Below are 19,157 nucleotides of genomic sequence, written 5' to 3' on the forward strand. Positions count from 1 at the left end.
ATAAGCTTTAAAAGTCATAGGGTGAAGGGACTGGAGTGATAGCACAGTGGGTAGGGTGCTTGCCTTGCATGCGGCTGACCCAGGTTCGATTCCCAGCATCCCATATGGTCCTCTGAGCACCGTCTGGGGTAATTCCTGAGTGCAGAGCCAGGAGTGACCCCTGTGCATCGCCGGGTGTGACCCAAAAAACAAACAAACAAAAATTCATAGGGCGAGGTGATAGGGGAAGAAGCAAGCGGGTGGGGGCAGAGTTTTGGGAGTGGCAGTAAGGAGACCCCAGAAAGGAAGACGTGGCAGAGAGCCCAACTGGGCAGAGTGTGACCCCAAGACTTTCTCTGCTTCTCTACTCATCTCCTCTCTAGGCACATCCGTGGCCTTGCAAGGGGATGGGGTGCAACTCTATTCCCCTGTGGGTGTAAGAGTGCCACAGGGCAAAAGGGGGGAAGAAAAATAGTACAGGGGTTAAGGCATTTGCCCTTATGCACAGCCTCTGATCCTCTGAGCACTACAGGTCCCCAGAACCAAAATAAATAATTGATTAAATGTATTCTTGGCCCCGGGAGCTCAGCAGGCTGAGAATATGCTTTGCTTATGGGACCCCTCGGTTTGATTACTGGTACCATGTGGTTTTCCCACCGCCAGGAGCAACCTGTGTTGCTCAATTCAAGTATGAAGCTGAATAGGGCCCCAAACCCAAAGATGTTTTACTTCCTGCCATTTCTATCCCAATAAGGGAGACAGAACTAAGTTTTACTTATCTCTCATTCAGTTTCCAACTTCTAGGGGTTGCTGAGCATTTAATCTAGTTTTCTGAGTTCTGGGAATAGGTCTCTCTCAGTTGCCATAAGTGTTGAATAGTGTAAGTTCTGTGTACATGTGTGTGAACATGCATACGTGCATATGTGTGTGCATATGTGTACATGTGCATGTGTGTGCATATGTGAGTGCATGCTTGTGTGTGAGTGTGCATGTCTGTGCACATGTGCATGTGTGTATATGCGCATGCATGTGTGCATGCACATGTGTAATTGTGTGTGCATGTGTGTGCCCATGTGTGCATGAGTGTGATGTTTGGGCCACACACAGAAGTATTCAGGGGCTGCTCTGGATTCTGTGCTCAGGGTTCACTCCCAGTGTTGCTTGGGGGAGCTTCTGTGCTAGGGATGAAACATGCACCCCTAACACGCAAAGCACATGCACTGACCCTGAGCTCTCTGCAGAAAGTGTCCTTTGATGCTGGGCTTCAGGCATGTCCTGCTGAGATGCATAACGTTTCTTTCTCTATCTTCTTGAGCCCTTTCAGCTTTCCTCTCTTTATGCCTTTTCTTTCTTTTGGAGCGAAGCATTTGACTGTTAGAGCTACTGGATCTAGTCTCCAAGTCTCATATTTTCCTCATTATTTCCATCTCTTCATATTACTTGCCCTGTGCTCTGAAATCGTTTTTTCCGCTTGTTCTTCCAAGCCACTGATTTTAGTCTCAGCAGAAACCAGAGTTCTCTCTCAGCACATGTATTGCTTTTCCTTTTGATGAAAAATGATGGCTTTTTTTTTTTTTTTTAATTTCCAGAAGTGATTTGCGCGGGGGGAGAAGAAGTGGGGTCACACCCAGCGGTGATCAGGACTCACTCCTGGCTCTGTGCTCAGGGGACCGTATGGGGTGCTGGGATCTCTCCGGCTCCCCAGAAAATACTTTTTTTGGGGGGAAATATTAGAGGGACCACATCTGGCAGTGCTCAGGGCTCAGTCTTGGCCCTGTGCTCAGAAGTCACTCCTGTCAGGCCCAGGGGTCATACTTGGTACTGAGGATTATAAAAGCATCAGTTGTGTGTAAGGCAAGCGCCTTTTCTGCTCTACTATCTCTTCAGCCCCTCAGAAAATACTTTTTAAGATAATGACTTAAAAATCTTTTTTTAAGGGGGCTGGAATGATAGCACAGCGGGTAGGATGTTTGCCTGTACGCGGCAGACCCGGGTTCGATTCCCAGCATCCCATATGGTCCCCTGAGTACCGCCAGGGGTGGTTCCTGAGTGCAGAGCCAGGAGTGACCCCTGTGTATCGCCGGGTGTGACCCAAAAAGCAAAAAAAAAAAAAATCCTTTTTTTAAGGGGGCTGGAGTGATAGCACCGCGGGTAGGGTGTTTGCCTGTACGCAGCCGACCCGGGTTCGATTCCCAGCATCTCATAGGGTCCCCCAAGCACCGCCAGGAGTAATTCCTGAGTGCAGAGCCAGGAATAATCCTTGTGCATCACTGGGTGTGACCCTAAAAGCAAAACAAAAATCTTTTTAAGTGCCCTAACCTTTTTTTAGGTTGTAAGGTTGCCATTGGTGTCTCGCCTGTAGGGCGGAAAGCAGCTATGACTGTCCTTCGAGTCTAGCCCTTAGTCCTGGTCCTCTGCCTCCGGGTCCCGTCTGCATTTTGCAGCCCCCCTGACTGGGGGACCAAGGACACTTCAGCCAATGCCAGACCTTCCCCTTCGCTCCTGCTAAGTTTCTTAAGTTCCTCGCACCCTCTCCCCTCACCCCTGTGCTGGCCAGCCTGGCAGCCAGGGGGCCAGGGGACGTTATCTGGAGAGGGGAGTGGAAATTCCCGAGAATAGTGGCTCTCAACCCCGAGTGTTCACTTGCACCCCTGCCAGGAATTGTTCCTACAGATGGCGGAGCCCCACGCCAGGACTTTCTGATTCATTAGACCTGAGGGGCCCTGAGATTCGGCCTTGCTGACCAGTTCCCAGAACAAGTCGTGTTGGTGGATCGGGCTTTGATTTAGAATGCACCACAAACCAAGCTTCTCTCTTCCCCAGCTCTCTTTCCCCTTCTTCAAAATGTGTTTGTTTGTGTTTGGGCCACACCTGGCCGTTCCGAGAGGCTGCTGGGGCTTGCTGCTGGGGTAGCAAGGGGTAGCAAGGGGGTAGCAAGCTCCCGCGAGGGCTGGGGAGCAAACCTCCCATGTGCAAAGCCTGGTCTCAGCTCACCCATCTCTCCCTCTCCCCCACATTAGCCCTGTAGCACTGTTGTTCCATTGTTCATCAATTTGCTCGAGTGGGCACCAGTAACGTCTCCATGGTGAGACGTGTTGTGACTGTTTTTGGCATATCGAATATGCCCCGGGGAGCTTGCCAGGTTCTGCCGTGCGGGTGGGATACTCTCGGTAGCTTGCCGGGCTCTCCGAGAGGGATGGAGGAATTGAACCTGGGTCAGCCGCATGCAAGGCAAACACCCTACCGGCTGTGCTATCGCTCCAGTCTCGGCCCCACATTCACTTTATTTTATTTTTAGGTTAAGGGTATTCACCCAGTGTCAGGGAAACACTGTCTCTTCATCTGACGTTTGATTCTTCAACTCATCCACAGCACGAGGTTGACACGGAGGCATCCACTCAGAGCTCTCCCTCCGCCACAGCCCTTGTGGGCACCCCCCCCCTTGATTTGTGGCTTGAGAAGAGGCACGGCAAGCCCCTGCCCCCGCTGTGCTATCGCTCTGGCCCCCCACATCGCCTCTTTCTTTCCCTGGCACCCAATGGCACTGACGGGCTGCAGGACACTCGGACCCTCACCCCTGCCCCGGTGGTCTTCCCCCAACACCCAGAGTTCTTCCCAAACTTCAACTCCCACCGGAAGTTGAAAGTTCCCACTGGAGACTTCGCCTTTCGGGACAACACGCCATGGTGGGGGGTGGTGAGGAAGCCCCCCCGCCCCCCGCTGAAAGGCCTCCCGCGGGCCTTCCCCAAATGGAGGAGTCAAAAAGAGACACACGAGTTTATTATTTATAAAGAGTATTGGAAGAAGGACAAAGCAGGTGCCCAATCCAGCTTGTTGGGGGCATTTCTCCAAGTCACCTCACCTGGAACTCGGTCCCCCTGGGCCTGGACGTGCCTCGGGAGGGGCCCTGTGCTCGTCCAGGGGGGTGACAGCTCGAGAGTCACCTCCACTCTGAGTCTCGAGGCAGCTGCACAGACCTGTCCCTAGAGTCCCCTGCAGGGCTCTGCATGTCTCCATGGGTCTCGGAGTGGGGGGCGCTGGAGAGAGGCACCCCCCCCAGCCCGGCCGTGGCGGGGAAGAAGCTGCTGGTGGCGTCAGGGCTGCAACGGTGCCCTGACCTCTAGGAATGGCAGGACCAAGAGCGCGGCGTCACCAGCCCCCAGAAGGTTGTCTGTGCCGAAGAAGGGTGAGTTTGGAGGGGGCCCTCCCGGTGCCCCCCCTGCACACCTCAGACGGGAGCCCCACATGCCTCAGCCAGGCCAGGCGCCCCCAACCCTGGCTTGGCTCTGGCTGTTGGGAGGGGGCCTCCTTGCGGCCTTACCTGGTTCAGGGGGCACTGGCGCCGTGCGTACCACTCCTGGCAGTACAGGCTGACCTGGATGCCCTGGCCCAGGAACAGCAGCGTCCACATGAGCACGTTCCACGCGGGGCCCGTGTGCCGGTCGTGCATCATGAAGTTCAGCAGCCCTGCAGGGGCGAGGCAGAGAAGCTGTCACCCCAGCCCCAGGCCCCGGGCGGGGTCGCCCGCGCCGCCCTCCTCCCGCCAGGCACCGGGAGCTGAAGGGGCAGGAAGCCCCTCTGAAGATCTTGAGCCCACAGCCGAAACCCCTGGAGCTGGTGGCAGCATAGGTGGGTTTTTTTTTTTTTTTTTTGCTTTTGTTTTTAATTTTTAGGCTCTTGGGTCACACTCAGCTGAGCCCAGGTGGTTGCTCCTGGCGAGCTCAGGGGACGCTAATAAGATGCGGGGGATTGGGGCTGGAGTGATAGCACAGCGGGTAGGGCGTTTGCCCTGCACGCGGCCGACCCGGGTTCGAATCCCAGCATCCCATATGGTCCCCTGAGCACCGCCAGGGGTGATTCCTGAGTGCATGAGCCAGGAGTGACCCCTGTGCATTGCTGGGTGTGACCCAAAAAGAAAAAAAAAAAGATTCGGGGGATTGAACCCAGGTTGGCCACGTGCCAGGAAAGTGCCTCCCGGATGTGCAATGCGCCCAGCCCGTAGGCAGCGCAGGGGAGGCTGAGAACCTGTGTCTGCCTCATTGACTTGGCATTCCTGCCACACCCCTAACCTCCTGGGCCCCTCATTATCCTCTCTGCATTCGTCCCCTCAACAGGAGCCTTCTCTCAGCGACCCCCCCCACCAACCCTCATGCTGCCTCCCTTGTCTTGGAGTGCCCCTTCAGCCTCAAAACTGAGTAGGACCCCAGCTCCCTCCCCCTGGGTGGCTTCCCTCCCGGTGCCACCCAGGCCAGGGCTCACCTCCGATGCCCAGGAAGAGGACCAGCATGACTGGGTAGAAGAAGCCCAGGACGAAGCAGACAATGTACTCATGGACCACCGCAGAGACCAGGAACACGCCCAGCTTGGCTGCGCCTCGGGCCCGGCCACCCAGGAGCTGGCGGAGGGGAGCGGGGAGGCAGGAGTGAGCCCCTGCACAGAGTGGGGGGCAGCGGGAAGAATACGGGACTGGGGGCAAAGCCGGCTGAAGTTGGTACTACTTAAGAACACCCTAGCTGCCCACTGGGACTGAGATGGAAGTCTCACACTGGAGATGATACTGGTGCCCGCTCGAGCAAATCAATGAACAATGGAATGACAGTGACAGTGACAGTGACAAGTGGACTGCCAAAGATCAACCCCAGATTTCAAGCATGCAAGACATACACTTATTTGACTTTTTGGTTCTAGGGGTGGGCGGCCATACCGGCAGTGCTCAGGGCTTACTTCTGGCTCTGTACTCAGGGATCATTCCTGGTGATGCTCAGGAGACTGTATGTAGTACCACAGGTCAAATTTGGGTCAGTTGTGTGTAAGGCAAGTGCCTTACCTCTATCCTACCTCACCCTCAATACAATTTTTTTTTTCACTGCTGTTGTGTTTTAGGTCAGACCTCACAGTGCTTGGGGTCTGCTCCCTGCTCAGTACTCAGGAGACCAAGCAATGCTGAGGATGGAACCAGACTTTCTACATGCAAACGTGCTCAGTCTACTGAGCTGCCACTCACTCCCTAGATGCAGTTCTTTCTTTTGGGGTCACACCCGACGATGCACAGGGGTTACTCCTGGTTCTACACTCAGGAATTACTCCTGGCAGTGCTCAGGGGACCATATGAGATGCTGGGAATCAAACCCGGGTTGGCCGCATGCAAGGCAAACGCCCTACCTGCTGTACTAGTGCTCCAGCCTCCCTAGATGCAGTTCTTAAGAGGAGGTATAACAATGCTTCTCTCTGGGATGGAAGAGCTAGTACAGTTGATACAACTCTTGCCTTGCAGGTGACCAACCTGGATTTGATCTCTGGCACCTCATGTGGTCCCTTGAGCTCTGCCAGTAATGATCCCTAGTTCAGAGCCGAGTAAATCCTGAGTACCACCAGCTGTGGCCCCCAGGTTTTTTTTTTTTTTTTTTTTTATAAAAGCTAATTTTTCAGGGTTACTGTACAGGCTAAATAAAAACCCTTGATAAGGGCTGGAGCCATAGCACAGCAGGGAGGGCATTTGCCTTGCACGTGGCCAACCCAGGTTCGATCCCCAGCATTCCATATGGTCCCCTGAGCACCGCCAGGAGTAATTCCTGAGTGCAGAGTCAGGAGTAACCCCTGAGCATCGCCAGGTGTGACCCAAAAAGAAAATCAAAAACAAAAATCTCTTGATAAAGTAAAATGGCCATATGAATGATCCTCGCAAGGATCATCAGAGCTAAGGTGGGGGCAAAGCCCTGTGCAGGGGGTGCAATTAAGAATGAGGGAAAGGGGCTGGAGCAATAGCACAGCAGGTAGGGCGTTTGCCTTGCACGCGGCCGACCCAGGTTCGATCCCCAGCATCCCATATGGTCCCCCAAGCACCACCAGGAGTAATTCCTGAGTGCAGAGCCAGGAGTAACCCCTGAGCATCACCGGATGTGACCCAAAAAAAGCAAAAAAAAAAAAAAAAGAATGAGGGTAGGGGTCAGAGTGATAGTCCAATGGGTAGGGCATTTGCCTTGCACACGATGACCTGGGTTTGATTCTCAGAACCCCATTTGGTCCTCTGAAGCACTACCAGGAATAATTCCTGAGCACAGAGCCAGAAGTAACCCCTGAGCACTGCCAAATGTGGCCCCAAAACTGAAAAACAAAAAGAAAAGAAAAAAGAACAAGGAAGAACAACATTAAACCCTGAACAACGTTTTCCATCTTGGTCATGGGTGGAATACGGACACTCGGAATCCAGGGAGCGGTGCGGTGCTGAGCGGGCGGGAGCCAGGCTGCAGGGGTGCGGGGAGCCCCTACCCACAGTCCGTCCTGGTAGATGTAGCTGTAGAGCCAGTCATGCACCACCACGTTCCAGGTCCGGTAGTAGTTGGAGAAGGACGTGGAGTTCCACCAGTCCTGGGGAGGGGCAGGTTCGGGGGGCGTCAGGGCCTGTGCCCGCCTGGCCCCAGCGGCTCCCCACATCTGGCCCTGGCCCCAAATTTCCCATGAGGCTGGCGGCTGGCAGCATGAGGGCAGCCGCCATTCTCCCGGGGCTCAGTCAGGGTCTGATGGGGCCCCCCCTTCCCCCCCCGTCCCTTCTCAGGAGAGGAAGAGTCCAAAGCACCCACCCAGGAAAGCTGTTGCCGTGGGGGAGGGTGCCTCATTGTGGGAGAGGGTGGTGGCACGGCTGAGGGGACACCCGACAGAGCCCCCCTCGTCCCGGTCTCTCCCCAGCCGTCTCTCACCCAGCAACCACACGGCCCGGGGCCTGGCCCTACCTGGTAGAACATTCTGTCTCCGAATCGCAGCATCTCTGCGAAGGCGTTAAGCCAGCAGTGCAGGAAGGCAAAGAAGACGAGCAGCAGTATGAGGATGCCTGGCCAGGAGGGACAAGGGGCGGCGCGTCAGGCCGGCCACCCGGGAGGACCCCGGGAAGGGGTGGGGAACCCCAGCTCAGCAGTCACGGGGCCTCAGTTCTTCTGTGTGGGGGCCACACCAGCTCTGCTCAGGGCTTACTCCCGGCTCTTCACTCGGGGATCACTCCTGGCAGGACCCTGGGGTGTCGGGGACTGAACCTGGGTCAGCTGTGTGCAACCTTACCCGCGGGCCTATCCTGCGGGCCCCTGGGGCCGCCGTCCTTACCCAGGTCCCATTAGTTACTCGGCAATTCAGACATTTGTGAGTTAACCCATTTCTGGTGAACTCGGGCCGGGTATTGGGGATGTGGCCGGCCTGGGAGATCACAGAGTGGGTGAGAGAAGAGGAGGGGCCTGTGTCCGTGCAGTTACGTCAGCTGCAGAGTAGCTGCTGAAGAAAGTGGGGTGCAGGGCCGAGGGGGGCTGCGGTGAGGGATGGCTGCACAGGGAAGGCCTCTCAGAGGGGGAACTAGGCCTCCACAAAGGAACCGGGGCGTCAGAGAGATAGTACAGCGGGGAGGGCATATGTCCCGTGCACAGTCTCCGGCATGCCATATGGTCCCCCGAACACTGCCAGGAGTGACTCCCGAGTGCAAAGCCGGGAATAAGCCCTGAGCACTGCTAGGCGCAGCCCCCAAATAAAAAAAGGAGCTGATGGGAGTGACAGCAGGTAGGGCGCTTGCTCAGGTTTGATCCCCAGCACCCATGTGGCCCCCTGAGCCTGTCAGGAGTGATCCTGAGCAGGACCCGTGTAAGCACTGAGCATCAGGGCTGCCGAATGTGTCTCAAAAACAAAAACGAAAAAGAGGGCGTGCAGAGCGGGGGGGGGGGGGGGGCGCACAGTAGGGACACCGCGACGATGAGCAGCAAAGGGAGGGGACGGCTAGGAGGGGCTAGTGGGGGGGTGGTGAGCACTGAGTGCGGGGTAAGCAAGAGGAAGAAGGGGCGCCCCGGAGCTCCCCTCCCCGGGCACAGCCCTCCAGCCCTGCCCGCGCAGACCTGGCAGGGTGGCGTGCATGATGGAGAGCACCAGGGCGCGGGTGCTGAACGGCTCCCGGCTCATGTTGGCGAAGACGGGCACACAGAGGCGGCCGAGGATGAAGCAGGCGTAGAGGAGGCAGCCCAGGGTCTGCGCGTGCGCGTGCAGAGGGGCAGCCGCTGCGTGGGTGGGGGCCGGGGGCACTGGGAACTGCTGCCCCCCTTTCTGGACTCTGGCCCAGTATCCCTGTCTTCCCTCGGCCCCACCCTCTGCCCTCCTCCGGGGCCTTCCCCACCCTGCTCCCTCGGGCGGCAGGGACAGGTGAGTCACCACTCCCACTCCCCCAACCCCCGCCCCTCCCCCATCTTCTGACCTGGGCAAAGTTCTTGGCCACGTAATTCCACCTGACGCGGGGTGTCCTGCGGCGGGAAAGGGACAACGTGTGTCTCAGGCTGTTGCCTGGCTTCTGCTCAGGCTGGGACCGGGTGGGGGTGGGGGGGCGTGGGGTTCTCTCTGGAGTTCCCTCAGCTGCTCCAGCCCCAGAAGGCTTGTCTGAGGAGCTGGGCATCTAGAACACTCTGCAGCTTCCGTAACAGAGAGGGCCGGTGGGATTTGAGCTCGCTGTTGGCTGGGGGGGCCAAGCTGAGGGTTTTCCCACCACCTGCGATTTTCAGTGTCCAAAGCAGGACAATCCTGGGCAATCCAGGAGAGCCGGTCACCTTGGTGTCACTGTGCGTCATGCAAGGAGGAAGGGTAGGCAACCCCATTCAGCTGCCATCTTTGGGGGATGCTTCCTGGGAATGTGGTAGGGACGCCAGGGAGAGAGAGGAGGGAACACCCGCCTTGCTAGGCCTGGGCATTTGGGTGTTTTATTGTTGGTGGTGTATACACACACACACACACACACACTACTTGGCAATGTTCTGGGGCAGCTCCCATCTCTGTGCTCAGGGGTCACTCATGACGCTGCTTAACGAATGATTTAGTGCCAGAGATGGATTATCCATGTGCAAGGTGAGTGTGTACCTGGGCCATTGTGCTCTCTCTCTGGCCCTGTAGCTGGGCGTTTGGAGAAGGGACCCAGGGTCTTACCTGGGGTAGTTCTCCCTGTAGATGAGTGTGGGGCAGAAGAGGAAATAGAGGTAGCTGGAGAAACTAGGGGTCCCACCTGGAGGAAGGAGAAGGGAGGTCAGTAGGGACAGGGCAAGGTGAGTGAGGGTATTTTTGGTTTTGTTGAGTTTGGTTTTTATTTGGGGACCACATTCAGCTATTGAGAGTAAGTCAGCGCTTGCTTCTGGATCTCTAGTTGGGGATCACTCCTGGCAGGACTCAGGGAACCATATGTGATGCCAGGGTTCAAAACCAAATTGACCGTGTTCTAGGCAAGCACCCTACCCACTGTACTATCTCTCTGGCCCCCCTTTTTTTTCTTTTTGGGTCACACCCGGTGATGCACAGGGGTTACTCCTGGCTCTGCACTCAGGAATTACCCCTGATGGTGCTCAGGGGACCGTATGGGATGCTGGGAATCGAACCCGGGTTGGCCGCGTGCAAGGAAAACACCCTACCCGCTATGCTACTGCTCCAGCCCCTCGCTGGCTCCTTTTTAATTTTGTTTTGGGCCATACCCGACAGTACCTAAAGGCTGTTCCTAGCAGTGTATTTGAGGGGCCATATAGTCCCAAGGCATCACACCTGTATGCAAAGCATTTGTCCTAGCCCTTTAAGCCATCTCCCCGGCCTGGGAAAGGGCGTTCGGGCCAGAGTGAGGAGAGCTGGGTAGGACAGAGGCGTGAGCATGGGTGAGAGGGCTGCATGTGGGGCCCCCGGGTGAGCTGGGAAACTGGAAACAGTCAGGTCTGAACATGCTCTTCAACACTCCTTTTCTAGGGCTTCTGTCCAGACACCCCCTTTTCTGGCACAGGGCCTACTGTGTCCAGTGCACAAGTTCAACCACTTGGTCTCTTGTTCCCACTTCCTAAACAAAGGTTCACAAACCCTGGGTCTTCCCTGAGAACAAGCCCCGTCTGAGATTAGGAAAGTGCCAGAAGTCCTAGGCAACTGAGGTGCCTCTCTCTGAGGGTGCAGGAATAGCCCGTAGGTATTGCAGGTATGGCCAAACCAAACCAAACCAAAACGGGGGCCAGAGAGTTAGTAAAATGCAGCTTGACTGGGACCAGAGGGCGCAGCTGGAAGCCAGAGCTTTATCTCATGAGCATGATGGGTTCAAGAAGAACTTGTGTGTTAGGGCCAGAGTGATAGCACAGTGGGTAGGGCACTTGCCTGGCATGTGACCAATGCAGGGTTAATCCCCAGTATTCCATATGGTCCCCCAAACCCTAGCAGGAGTGATCCCTGGGCAAAGAGCTAGGAGTAAACCCCGAGCACAGCCAGGTGTAGCCCCCAAACAAAGCAAAACATAAAGAGCTTTTACGGGGTTCTGCTAGTCAGCCCAGCTGAGCCAAGGGCCTCACCTCCTTTGCCATGAAGGGTCCCTGGCACCGCCTCTCGCAGGAAGGAATAGCTTTTCATCAGAAGCCTGACCTGCGACCGAGTGGAGGGAGGGGAAACTGCTGTGTGTCGTTCAGCTGCGCCCTCCTTTCCAGGGCGAGCAGCGAATGCTTTCTGATCAGAACCTGTACTTTAAGTCGTCATCTCGTTTTAGAGACTACCACGGCAGTGGCTGGGATGAACCGAGGGTAAAGGGCACAGGAAAAGCCAGGGTGTAATCTTCATCAGGCCTTCTACCTGGAACTCTACACGGAGTCAGATTATCTTTGCTTGGCAGCATGGGTTCACCTGAGGGCACGCTCCACCTCCCCGCCACAGGCCCTGCCCCCAGAACTAACCCCGCCCACCAGGAGGTACCCGGGTCCCGCCCCCGGGACTAACCCTGCCCACCAGGGAGGGTCCAGGCCCCGCCCCCAGGGGCTAACCCCGCCCACCAGAAAGTATCTGGTCCCGCCCCCTCTGCGGGTGCCGCCCCTCACCTGCTCGAACACTAGGATACTGCTGGAGGCCGGTGGGAGTTGGTACTTCATCGCCACGTGGACCGGGAGCACCCAGAGCACAAGGGTGTGGGCCAGCAGCAGCGCGCAAGCCAGGCCCACCCCCAGCTTCCAGGCTGCTGCAGCTCGGGGCCTCGCCCACAGTCGCAGGGCCTGATAGGGTACCAGCAGAGTGGACAGAAACATGGGGACCCACGTCATCAGCGCCAAGGGCAGCTGTCCGAAACTGAAGATCAGCAGGTCAATCTCCAGCATCAGCCTTGGGGTGGAGGAGAGACAGAGGAGAGGAATGTGCAGGCCCGCCCTTTCCCTTTCCACAGCGATCAGAGATCTTGGAGGACGGACTGAGAGGTCATGCTAAGGTGATGAGCTCTAACGGTGTGCAAGGTGGCACTTCTGTTGCCCTAGGCATTGGCAAAGGGAACTCCCCGGGGAGGCTGGGCCATGGAGTGAGTTTGCCTCTGACGTTTGAGCCTGGATCAGTATTTTAAGGGTTCCGAGGTGCTCGGGGCTTTTTATGGCCTGATTGCTGGGATAGAAGATATTTAAAGCTTAACCGATTTTCTTAGTTTGGTTGCTTTAAAGTGTCCATAGGCTGTGTTTTGTTTCTTAAGAGTACAGCACTTGGGGCCGGAGCAATAGCACAGCGGGTAGGGCGTTTTGCCTTGTACGCGGTCGACCCGGGTTCCATTCCCAGCATCCCATATGGTCCCCTGAATGCCGCCAGGACTAACTCCTGAGTGCAGAGCCAGGAGTAACCCCTGTGCATCGCCATGTGTGACCCAAAAAGAAAAAGAAAAAAAGAGAGTACAGCACTTAAGTCTCTTGCCTTGCACACAGCCGACCTGGGTTCAACCCTCAGCACTACATACGATCCCCTGAACCCCACCAGGAGTGATCCATGAGCATAGAATAATCTCTGAGCACAGCTGGATATGGCCCAAGAGCAAAGGGGGAAATAAAGGTTTGATTTTAGGTGTGGCTGAGCACACTTTTGCATGCAGGAGACTTGGTTAGATCCCCCAGATGATCCACTGGAAGTGGAATCTAGTTTGGGTGTCACACTTTTCTCTCTTACCCCCAAAACCATGTTTAGTGGTAATTGGTGGAACTCAGTGGTAAATCACAATTCCTCACTTGTATGAGTCCCTGGATTCTCCTTAGCACCTGCCCCCCCTCCACACACAGAGTCCGATTTGAAAAGAGGGATGGAAGAGATGACTCAAAGCGACAGTGTGCAGGTTTAATTTCTGCCACTTCATGGTGCCCCAAACACTGCCAGGAGTAGCCCTGGAGTTCTGCTGGGTGAGGTCCCCAAACAAAACAGGGGCCAGAGAGATAATACAGCCGTAGGGCACTTTGCCTTGCACATGGCTGACCTGGATTCTATCCATGGCATCCCATAATCCCATTTGATCTTCCAAGTAATTTCTGAGTGCAGAGCCAGAATATTGTCAGATGTGGCCCAAAACAAAACAAAACAAAAATAAAATAAAACAGGAATAACCCCTGAGTAGATGTGGCCCCAAAATCAAACCAAATAAAAAAACTACTGGGGCCAGAGTGACAGCTCAAGTGGGTGAGTTTATGCTTTACATGTTGGAGGTCCCTGCACCATATGGTACCCTAAGCACTCCCAGGAGCAACCCTGGAGCACAGAGCCCGGATCAGCCTTCTGAGGACTGCCAGGTGTGACTCAAATAACAAAAAGTTGAAAAACACCCAAATGTTGAATAAAGGACCAAATGAAAAAAACTGACTCCTCCTGACTCTATCATCATAACATTGAACTGACATGAGCAAATCGATATCTACGATAGATTGTTAGGGCATGGGGGCAGAACAGTAGGTAGAGCAAATTATTTGCGTAATAAGCAAATAAGTCTCGGCCAAAACATCTTGCGACTGACATCCGTATGGATGTGAATACTTGGAAAATGTTCTGAAGAAAGCCCTAGAGTGCTCAGATCTTACCTCTGTGGAGCAAGACACTTCATATGTCCTTGTGGGGTTTTTTTTTGTTTGTTTGTTTGCTTGGGCCACACCCACAGTTACTCAGTGACTCAGTGCTTACTCCGAGTTCTGTGCTCAGGAATCATTCCTGGCAGGGCTTGTGGGACAGATACAGTGCAAGGCAAGTGCCTTAAACCCTCTTCTTTTTTTTGGGGGGGGGGGCGTCACACCCAGCAATGCACAGGGGCTACTCCTGGCTTTGCACTCAGGAATTACCTCTGGCGGTGCTCAGGGGACCATATGGGATGCTGGGAATCGAACCCGGGTCGGCTGTATGCAAGGCAAACGCCCTACCCGCTGTGCTATTGCTCCAGCCCCTTAAACCCTCTTCTTGAATTTATTTTGTATGTTTGTTTGGAGAGGGGGGGGGGTGGTATACCTGACGGTGTTCAGGGCTTACTCCTGGCTCTGTGCTCAGGTGTCGTGGTTTGTACCTGGGTTGGCCACTGGCAAGGCAAGTCCCTACGAGCTATATCAATAGTATTATTGATACAGCCGACCCTCTTCTGAGGTTTTATTGAAATTTGATGCTTTAAATAGAAATACAACTGACAGCATCACTTTTACCAAAGACTTGGCTGTTGCTGAATGTAGGGGTACTTGGTCCTCCTCTCCTGCTGAGGGTGTGCTGGGGTGAGGACGTGCGAATACAGACCCCAGGGGTAGACAGCTGAGGTTCATCTAGGAAAGGGGTGCTGTGCTCTCTGGGGAAAACAACATACCCAATGACTCGTGTGCACCTTGTTGTCCCCAGCAGATGTGAGGGGAAGATGCGGAGGGCCCAGGACACTGGGTGGGGTGTCGGGGACCGCTGGGGTCGGCTACTTGAACTGAACAGCACTGATTTGGCAGGGAGCATGTGAGAAGATGGTGTGTGAGCACCTCCACGTGTACTTCTGCTGTTAAGAATCTTTGAGGGGTGTTGCATCCCCACAGTGACTAACTTTGGAAGGCTGGCACCAGCGGTCAACAAAGGCTTTAGGACCCCAGTGATAGTACCAGGGTGAGGCATTTGCCTTGCACACGGCCAACCTGGGTTCAATCTCCAGCATCCCCCAAGCACTGCCAGGAGTAATTCTTGAGTGCAGGGCCAGGAATAACCCCTGGGCATCACTGGGTGAGGCCCCCAAACAAACAAAAAGATCATCAAAGGGGGCTGGAGCAATAGTACAGCTAGTTGGGCATTTGCCTTGCATGCGACCGACCCAGATTTGATTCCCAACATCCCATATGGTCCTTTGAGCACTGTCTAGAGTAATTCCTGAGTGCAGAGCCAGGAGGAACCCCTGAGCATCACCAGGTGTTACCCAAAAAGTAAAAAAAAAAAAAGTTATCAAAGGTTTCAAAGTTTAGGAGGAAGAGGTGCAAGAGCATATTAGAATAAACGGTATGTGGGGCTGGAGCAATAGCACAGCGGGTAGGGCTTGCACGCGGCCGCCTTGCACTCAGCCAACCCAGATTCGAATCCCAGCATCCCATAGGGTCCCCTGAGCACTTCCAGGAGTAATTCCTGAGTGCAGAGCCAGGAGTAACCCTGTGCATCGCCGGGTGTGACCCAAAAAGCCAAAAATAAAAAATAAGAAAGAATAAACAGTATGTTACAAGGTGGTAGAATAAATGCTGTAGCATGTTTAGTAATCAACGGCCTGCAGCTTCGGAGCACTGGTGCCTGGAGGTGGTGACGGGGTGGCCAGGACATCCTGGGAGTGATGGGGGGCGGTGGGAGGGGACTTACCTGCCCTCATCAAAGAAGTCGATCACTAGGGTGTTGATGATAAACACACACAGGCCAGCGATGAACATGTGGTAGATGGTGCGGAGGTGCTGTATCTCCATCAGCTCGCTGCGGGGACAGAGCTGGTCAGTGTCCGAGGGTTTGCAGTCACATGGGCCCACTCAGGTGTGCTAGCCCAGGTAGGGTCAGGGCCCCACACCAGGCCCCTGTAGCTAAGGGGACCAGCTGGCAGCTGGGATTTACACTCACAAAACCCTCTCCAGGGGCTGGAGCGATAGCACAGCGGGTAGGGCGTTTGCCTTGCACGCGGCCAACCCAGGTTCAATTCCCGGCATCCCATATGGTCCCCCAAGCACCGCCAGGAGTAATTCCTGAGTGCAAAGCCAGGAGTAACCCCTGAGCATCGCTGGGTGTGACCCAAAAAGCAAAAAAAAAAAAAAAAAAAAAAATTAGTCCAACCCAGACTCCAGCATCCCGACAGTCTTCCTCCCTTTCCTCACCCGGGCTGAAGGGCAAACCCTCTCCTCGTCACTCCCCTAAACCACTTAGAGCCTGGAGACGGGGACCCGGGTCCTACGGATGCCCCGCCAAGGCCCCACCGTTTCCTCCCCGATTCGCATTTGACTTACTCGAGCAGAGACTTGCGCACGACAAACACTTTGCGTTTTCCCAGAGCCGGCTCCCGGGTCCTGAGTGGACAAGGCTGTTTGGGTCGGGACTCACAGGAAGAGGCAGTGGGCAGAGAGCAGGGCCTGGCGCACGCCTGGGGAGCCCGGGCGGGGGTGCGGGGACAGGGCTGGGCAGCAGAGAACGGGGACAAAGGCTGGGGCCACACCAGTGCTTGGCAAGGGACACGGGCTGGCGACGTCGGCCCCTACTCGACTCCGGACTCACTTGCTGGCGGTGTCCGGGGGGCTGGTGCGGGGGGAGGCCCCCGGCTGCGGGCACAGCTGCACGGCCTCTCGCATGGCCCGGTCCAGAAGCTCCAGGAGCTGCCCCTGGGCCTGCTCCAGCAGCTGGGCCTTCACCGCCTGCGGGACAAAGCAGGAGACCCCCCAACACCTGAGCTCCGCGCCTGGCCCATCGTGGCTAGGGCGAGCGGGCAGGGTGCTCCCTGGACTCTCCCGCAGACCTTCCGGGGTGGGGGCGGGGGTGACAGCCAGAACCCCAGTGTCTGAGGCCCAGTCCTGGCCACCTCATCAGGCTGACCCTCCTCGACTCTCCCTGAACCAGCCCCACAGTCAGGGCGACTTTTGGCCCCTGTTCTCTGTGGGCCTGTGTTCCCCAGCTGCCATTATTTTATTTATTATTATTATTATTATTATTATTAGTTATTATTATTATTATTATTATTTTGATGTTTTTTTCGAAAGTTATATAGAAAGATGTGCTGGGAGAGAAAGAGAGGGATCACAGGCTTCCCCAGAGGGGACGCAGGCAAGCAAGGGCGATAGGCACCCGAGGGGGAACACGGGCTTGAAGAACCCAGACGTGTCATCTGGGAGCGCTGACCCGACCTGGGGGTTCATGTCCCAGCAGGCCTCACGCCCCTCCCCCGCCTCCGCCGGACCTGCTCTCCTGACCTCTGACCTCTGGTGGCTCTCACCTCCATCTGTTGGCTCCACTGCTCCAAGTCCCGACCTCCAGGGGTGTCAGGGCTTCCTAGGGCGGGTCAAAGGACACACACACACGGGACACAGGGGACAGAGGAGTTAGGGTTCTGCTGCCTCCTGCCAACCTAGAGCCACTCTGAACAAATACTCGTCTTCTTGGCAGACTTGCCCCCCATCTCCTGGGGGCAAGTCACCAGGCGATGAGGCTACCCTGGCAGTGAGTGAGGGGCCCCATCAGGTGGGGACTCTGAGGACAGGCACGAGGGTCCCTGGGAACAGGAAGTTCCTCTTCGCCCTTCCTGCTCCCGGTGTCTCCGTTCCCGCCCATGGCACCTCCTGGGGCAGCAGGAGCGATGAGCTGCGAGGGCCGTGACCCCTCTCGTGCACTCCCCCCCTTCCACCCCACCTGGGCTCTGGGCCCCCCCAGAGGGTGGCTCACCGTCCCCGGGACTGGAGGTGCGGTCCTCCCGCTGTCCCTTCAGCTCCTCTCTCTTCCGCAGACGGGCCGCCTTGGGGTCCATGGCGGTCCTGACCGGGCAGCGGGCAGCTGCAGTCCACGCTGGCCTCCGCTCCTGCCGCCACTCCCCACCCCGGCCTCGCTTCCAGCTCCAAAGACTAAAGTCTTGCCGGAGCCGGAGCCTCCCGGAGCGCTCAAGGTTGCCTGAGCCTGGAAACAGCCTCTCCAATAAGGGGGCTGCACTGCCCGCCGGCAGGGGGGCACACACAGCCCACCAGCGTCCAGCCACCACCCAGGGCTCTTCCTCCTGTAGGCCGGGTGGCTGTGCATGTCATGGGGAGGGGACTTTGCCTCTAGGAAGCTTGAAGCTTATCAGGAGCACAGAGCACGCCTTACCTCCCAGTCCCAGGCGGGCTGGCGGGGGGCGGGGTCAAAATATCCTCCTGGAGGGGCTGGAGCGATAGCACAGCGGGAGGGCATTTGCCTTGCACAAGGTCGACCTAGGTTTGATTCCCAGCATCCCAGAGGGTCCCCCGAGCACCGCCAGGGGTAATTCCTAAGTGTAGAGCCAGGAGTGACCCCTGTGCATTGCCGGGTGTGACCCAAAAAGAAAAAAAAAATCCTCCCGGAGCTGGGCCTGGGCTCCCTGAGGCCAGGAGACTGGACGTCTGGGTGAGTCTGTTCTGAAGGGACTGTGACCGCCCCCCCCTCAATGTAGTGGCACTGAGTGCCCGGGACCCTTGGGGGGGAAGCCCGACATACCACTCACCCCCTCTTGGGTGGGCAGAAAGGAGGCAAAACCCGTTTTTCGTTTTGATTTTTGGGGCCCACATCTAGCTGTGCTCAGAACCAACTCCTGGCTCTGGGCCGAGGGGTCACTCCTGGTGGGCTCAGTCAAACCAATTCTTATTCAGCAGGAAGAAAGCCAGGAGTTGTCACAGAAGGAAGGACCAAGTCTGACCAAAAAGAACCTTTCCTGAGTTCTCCTATGTTGGTTTCGACACTTCAGGAAACCGACCCTGAATTATTGGTTCTGTTTTGTTGGCCACATCCAGTGATGCTCAGGGATTGCTTTTCCGCAGACTGGGGTGGGGTGGGGGTCCTATATGGGGTACCGGGGATCGACCCCGGGTTGGGTTCGAGGCAAGTGTCCTACCCGCTCTACTAACTCTCCGACCTGTGACCTTCATGTCTTAAGTCATAGTTTCTTCTAAGCAAGTGTCACACATTCCTACTTTGTGTAAACCACGTGATCGGAATCGTGTTAAAGGGGAAAAAAGAAAAGAGAAAGAAAATCCTCCCGAGGTCACTGTGCATAGAGGGAGGGCGTTCTGGCTGCCGAAGAGATCACACAGTGGGTAGCGCGCTTGCCTTGTACGCGGCTGACCCGGGTTCAATCCCCAGAACCACATTTGGTCCCCTGAGCCCCACCAGGGGTGGTACCTTAGTGCAGCCAGGAGTTAAAAAAGAAAGAAGGAGGGGCTGGAGCGATAGCACAGTGGGTA

At 56.0% G+C, this 19,157-nt stretch overlaps 1 protein-coding gene across 1 annotated transcript; it reads right to left on the minus strand.

Annotated features, from left to right (window-relative positions):
• Positions 1–3,799: 3,799 nt before the first annotated feature.
• On the minus strand, positions 3,800–17,716 carry SOAT2 (sterol O-acyltransferase 2). The gene is made up of 15 exons (XM_055128367.1): positions 17,602–17,716; positions 17,189–17,244; positions 16,477–16,613; positions 16,212–16,271; positions 15,583–15,690; positions 11,817–12,093; positions 11,289–11,370; positions 9,919–9,994; positions 9,200–9,245; positions 8,847–8,976; positions 7,710–7,807; positions 7,249–7,347; positions 5,239–5,374; positions 4,301–4,446; positions 3,800–4,150 (listed from the first exon to the last, which is right to left on the minus strand). Exons 1-15 carry the CDS (start codon positions 17,714–17,716, stop codon positions 4,100–4,102), a joined length of 1,617 nt encoding a protein of 538 aa, XP_054984342.1. The 3' UTR covers positions 3,800–4,099.
• Between the last annotated feature and the right edge of the window lie 1,441 nt (positions 17,717–19,157).

This window comes from Sorex araneus, chromosome 2 (genome assembly GCF_027595985.1).
Source record: "Sorex araneus isolate mSorAra2 chromosome 2, mSorAra2.pri, whole genome shotgun sequence".
In the NCBI taxonomy this organism is placed as follows: domain Eukaryota; kingdom Metazoa; phylum Chordata; class Mammalia; order Eulipotyphla; family Soricidae; genus Sorex; species Sorex araneus.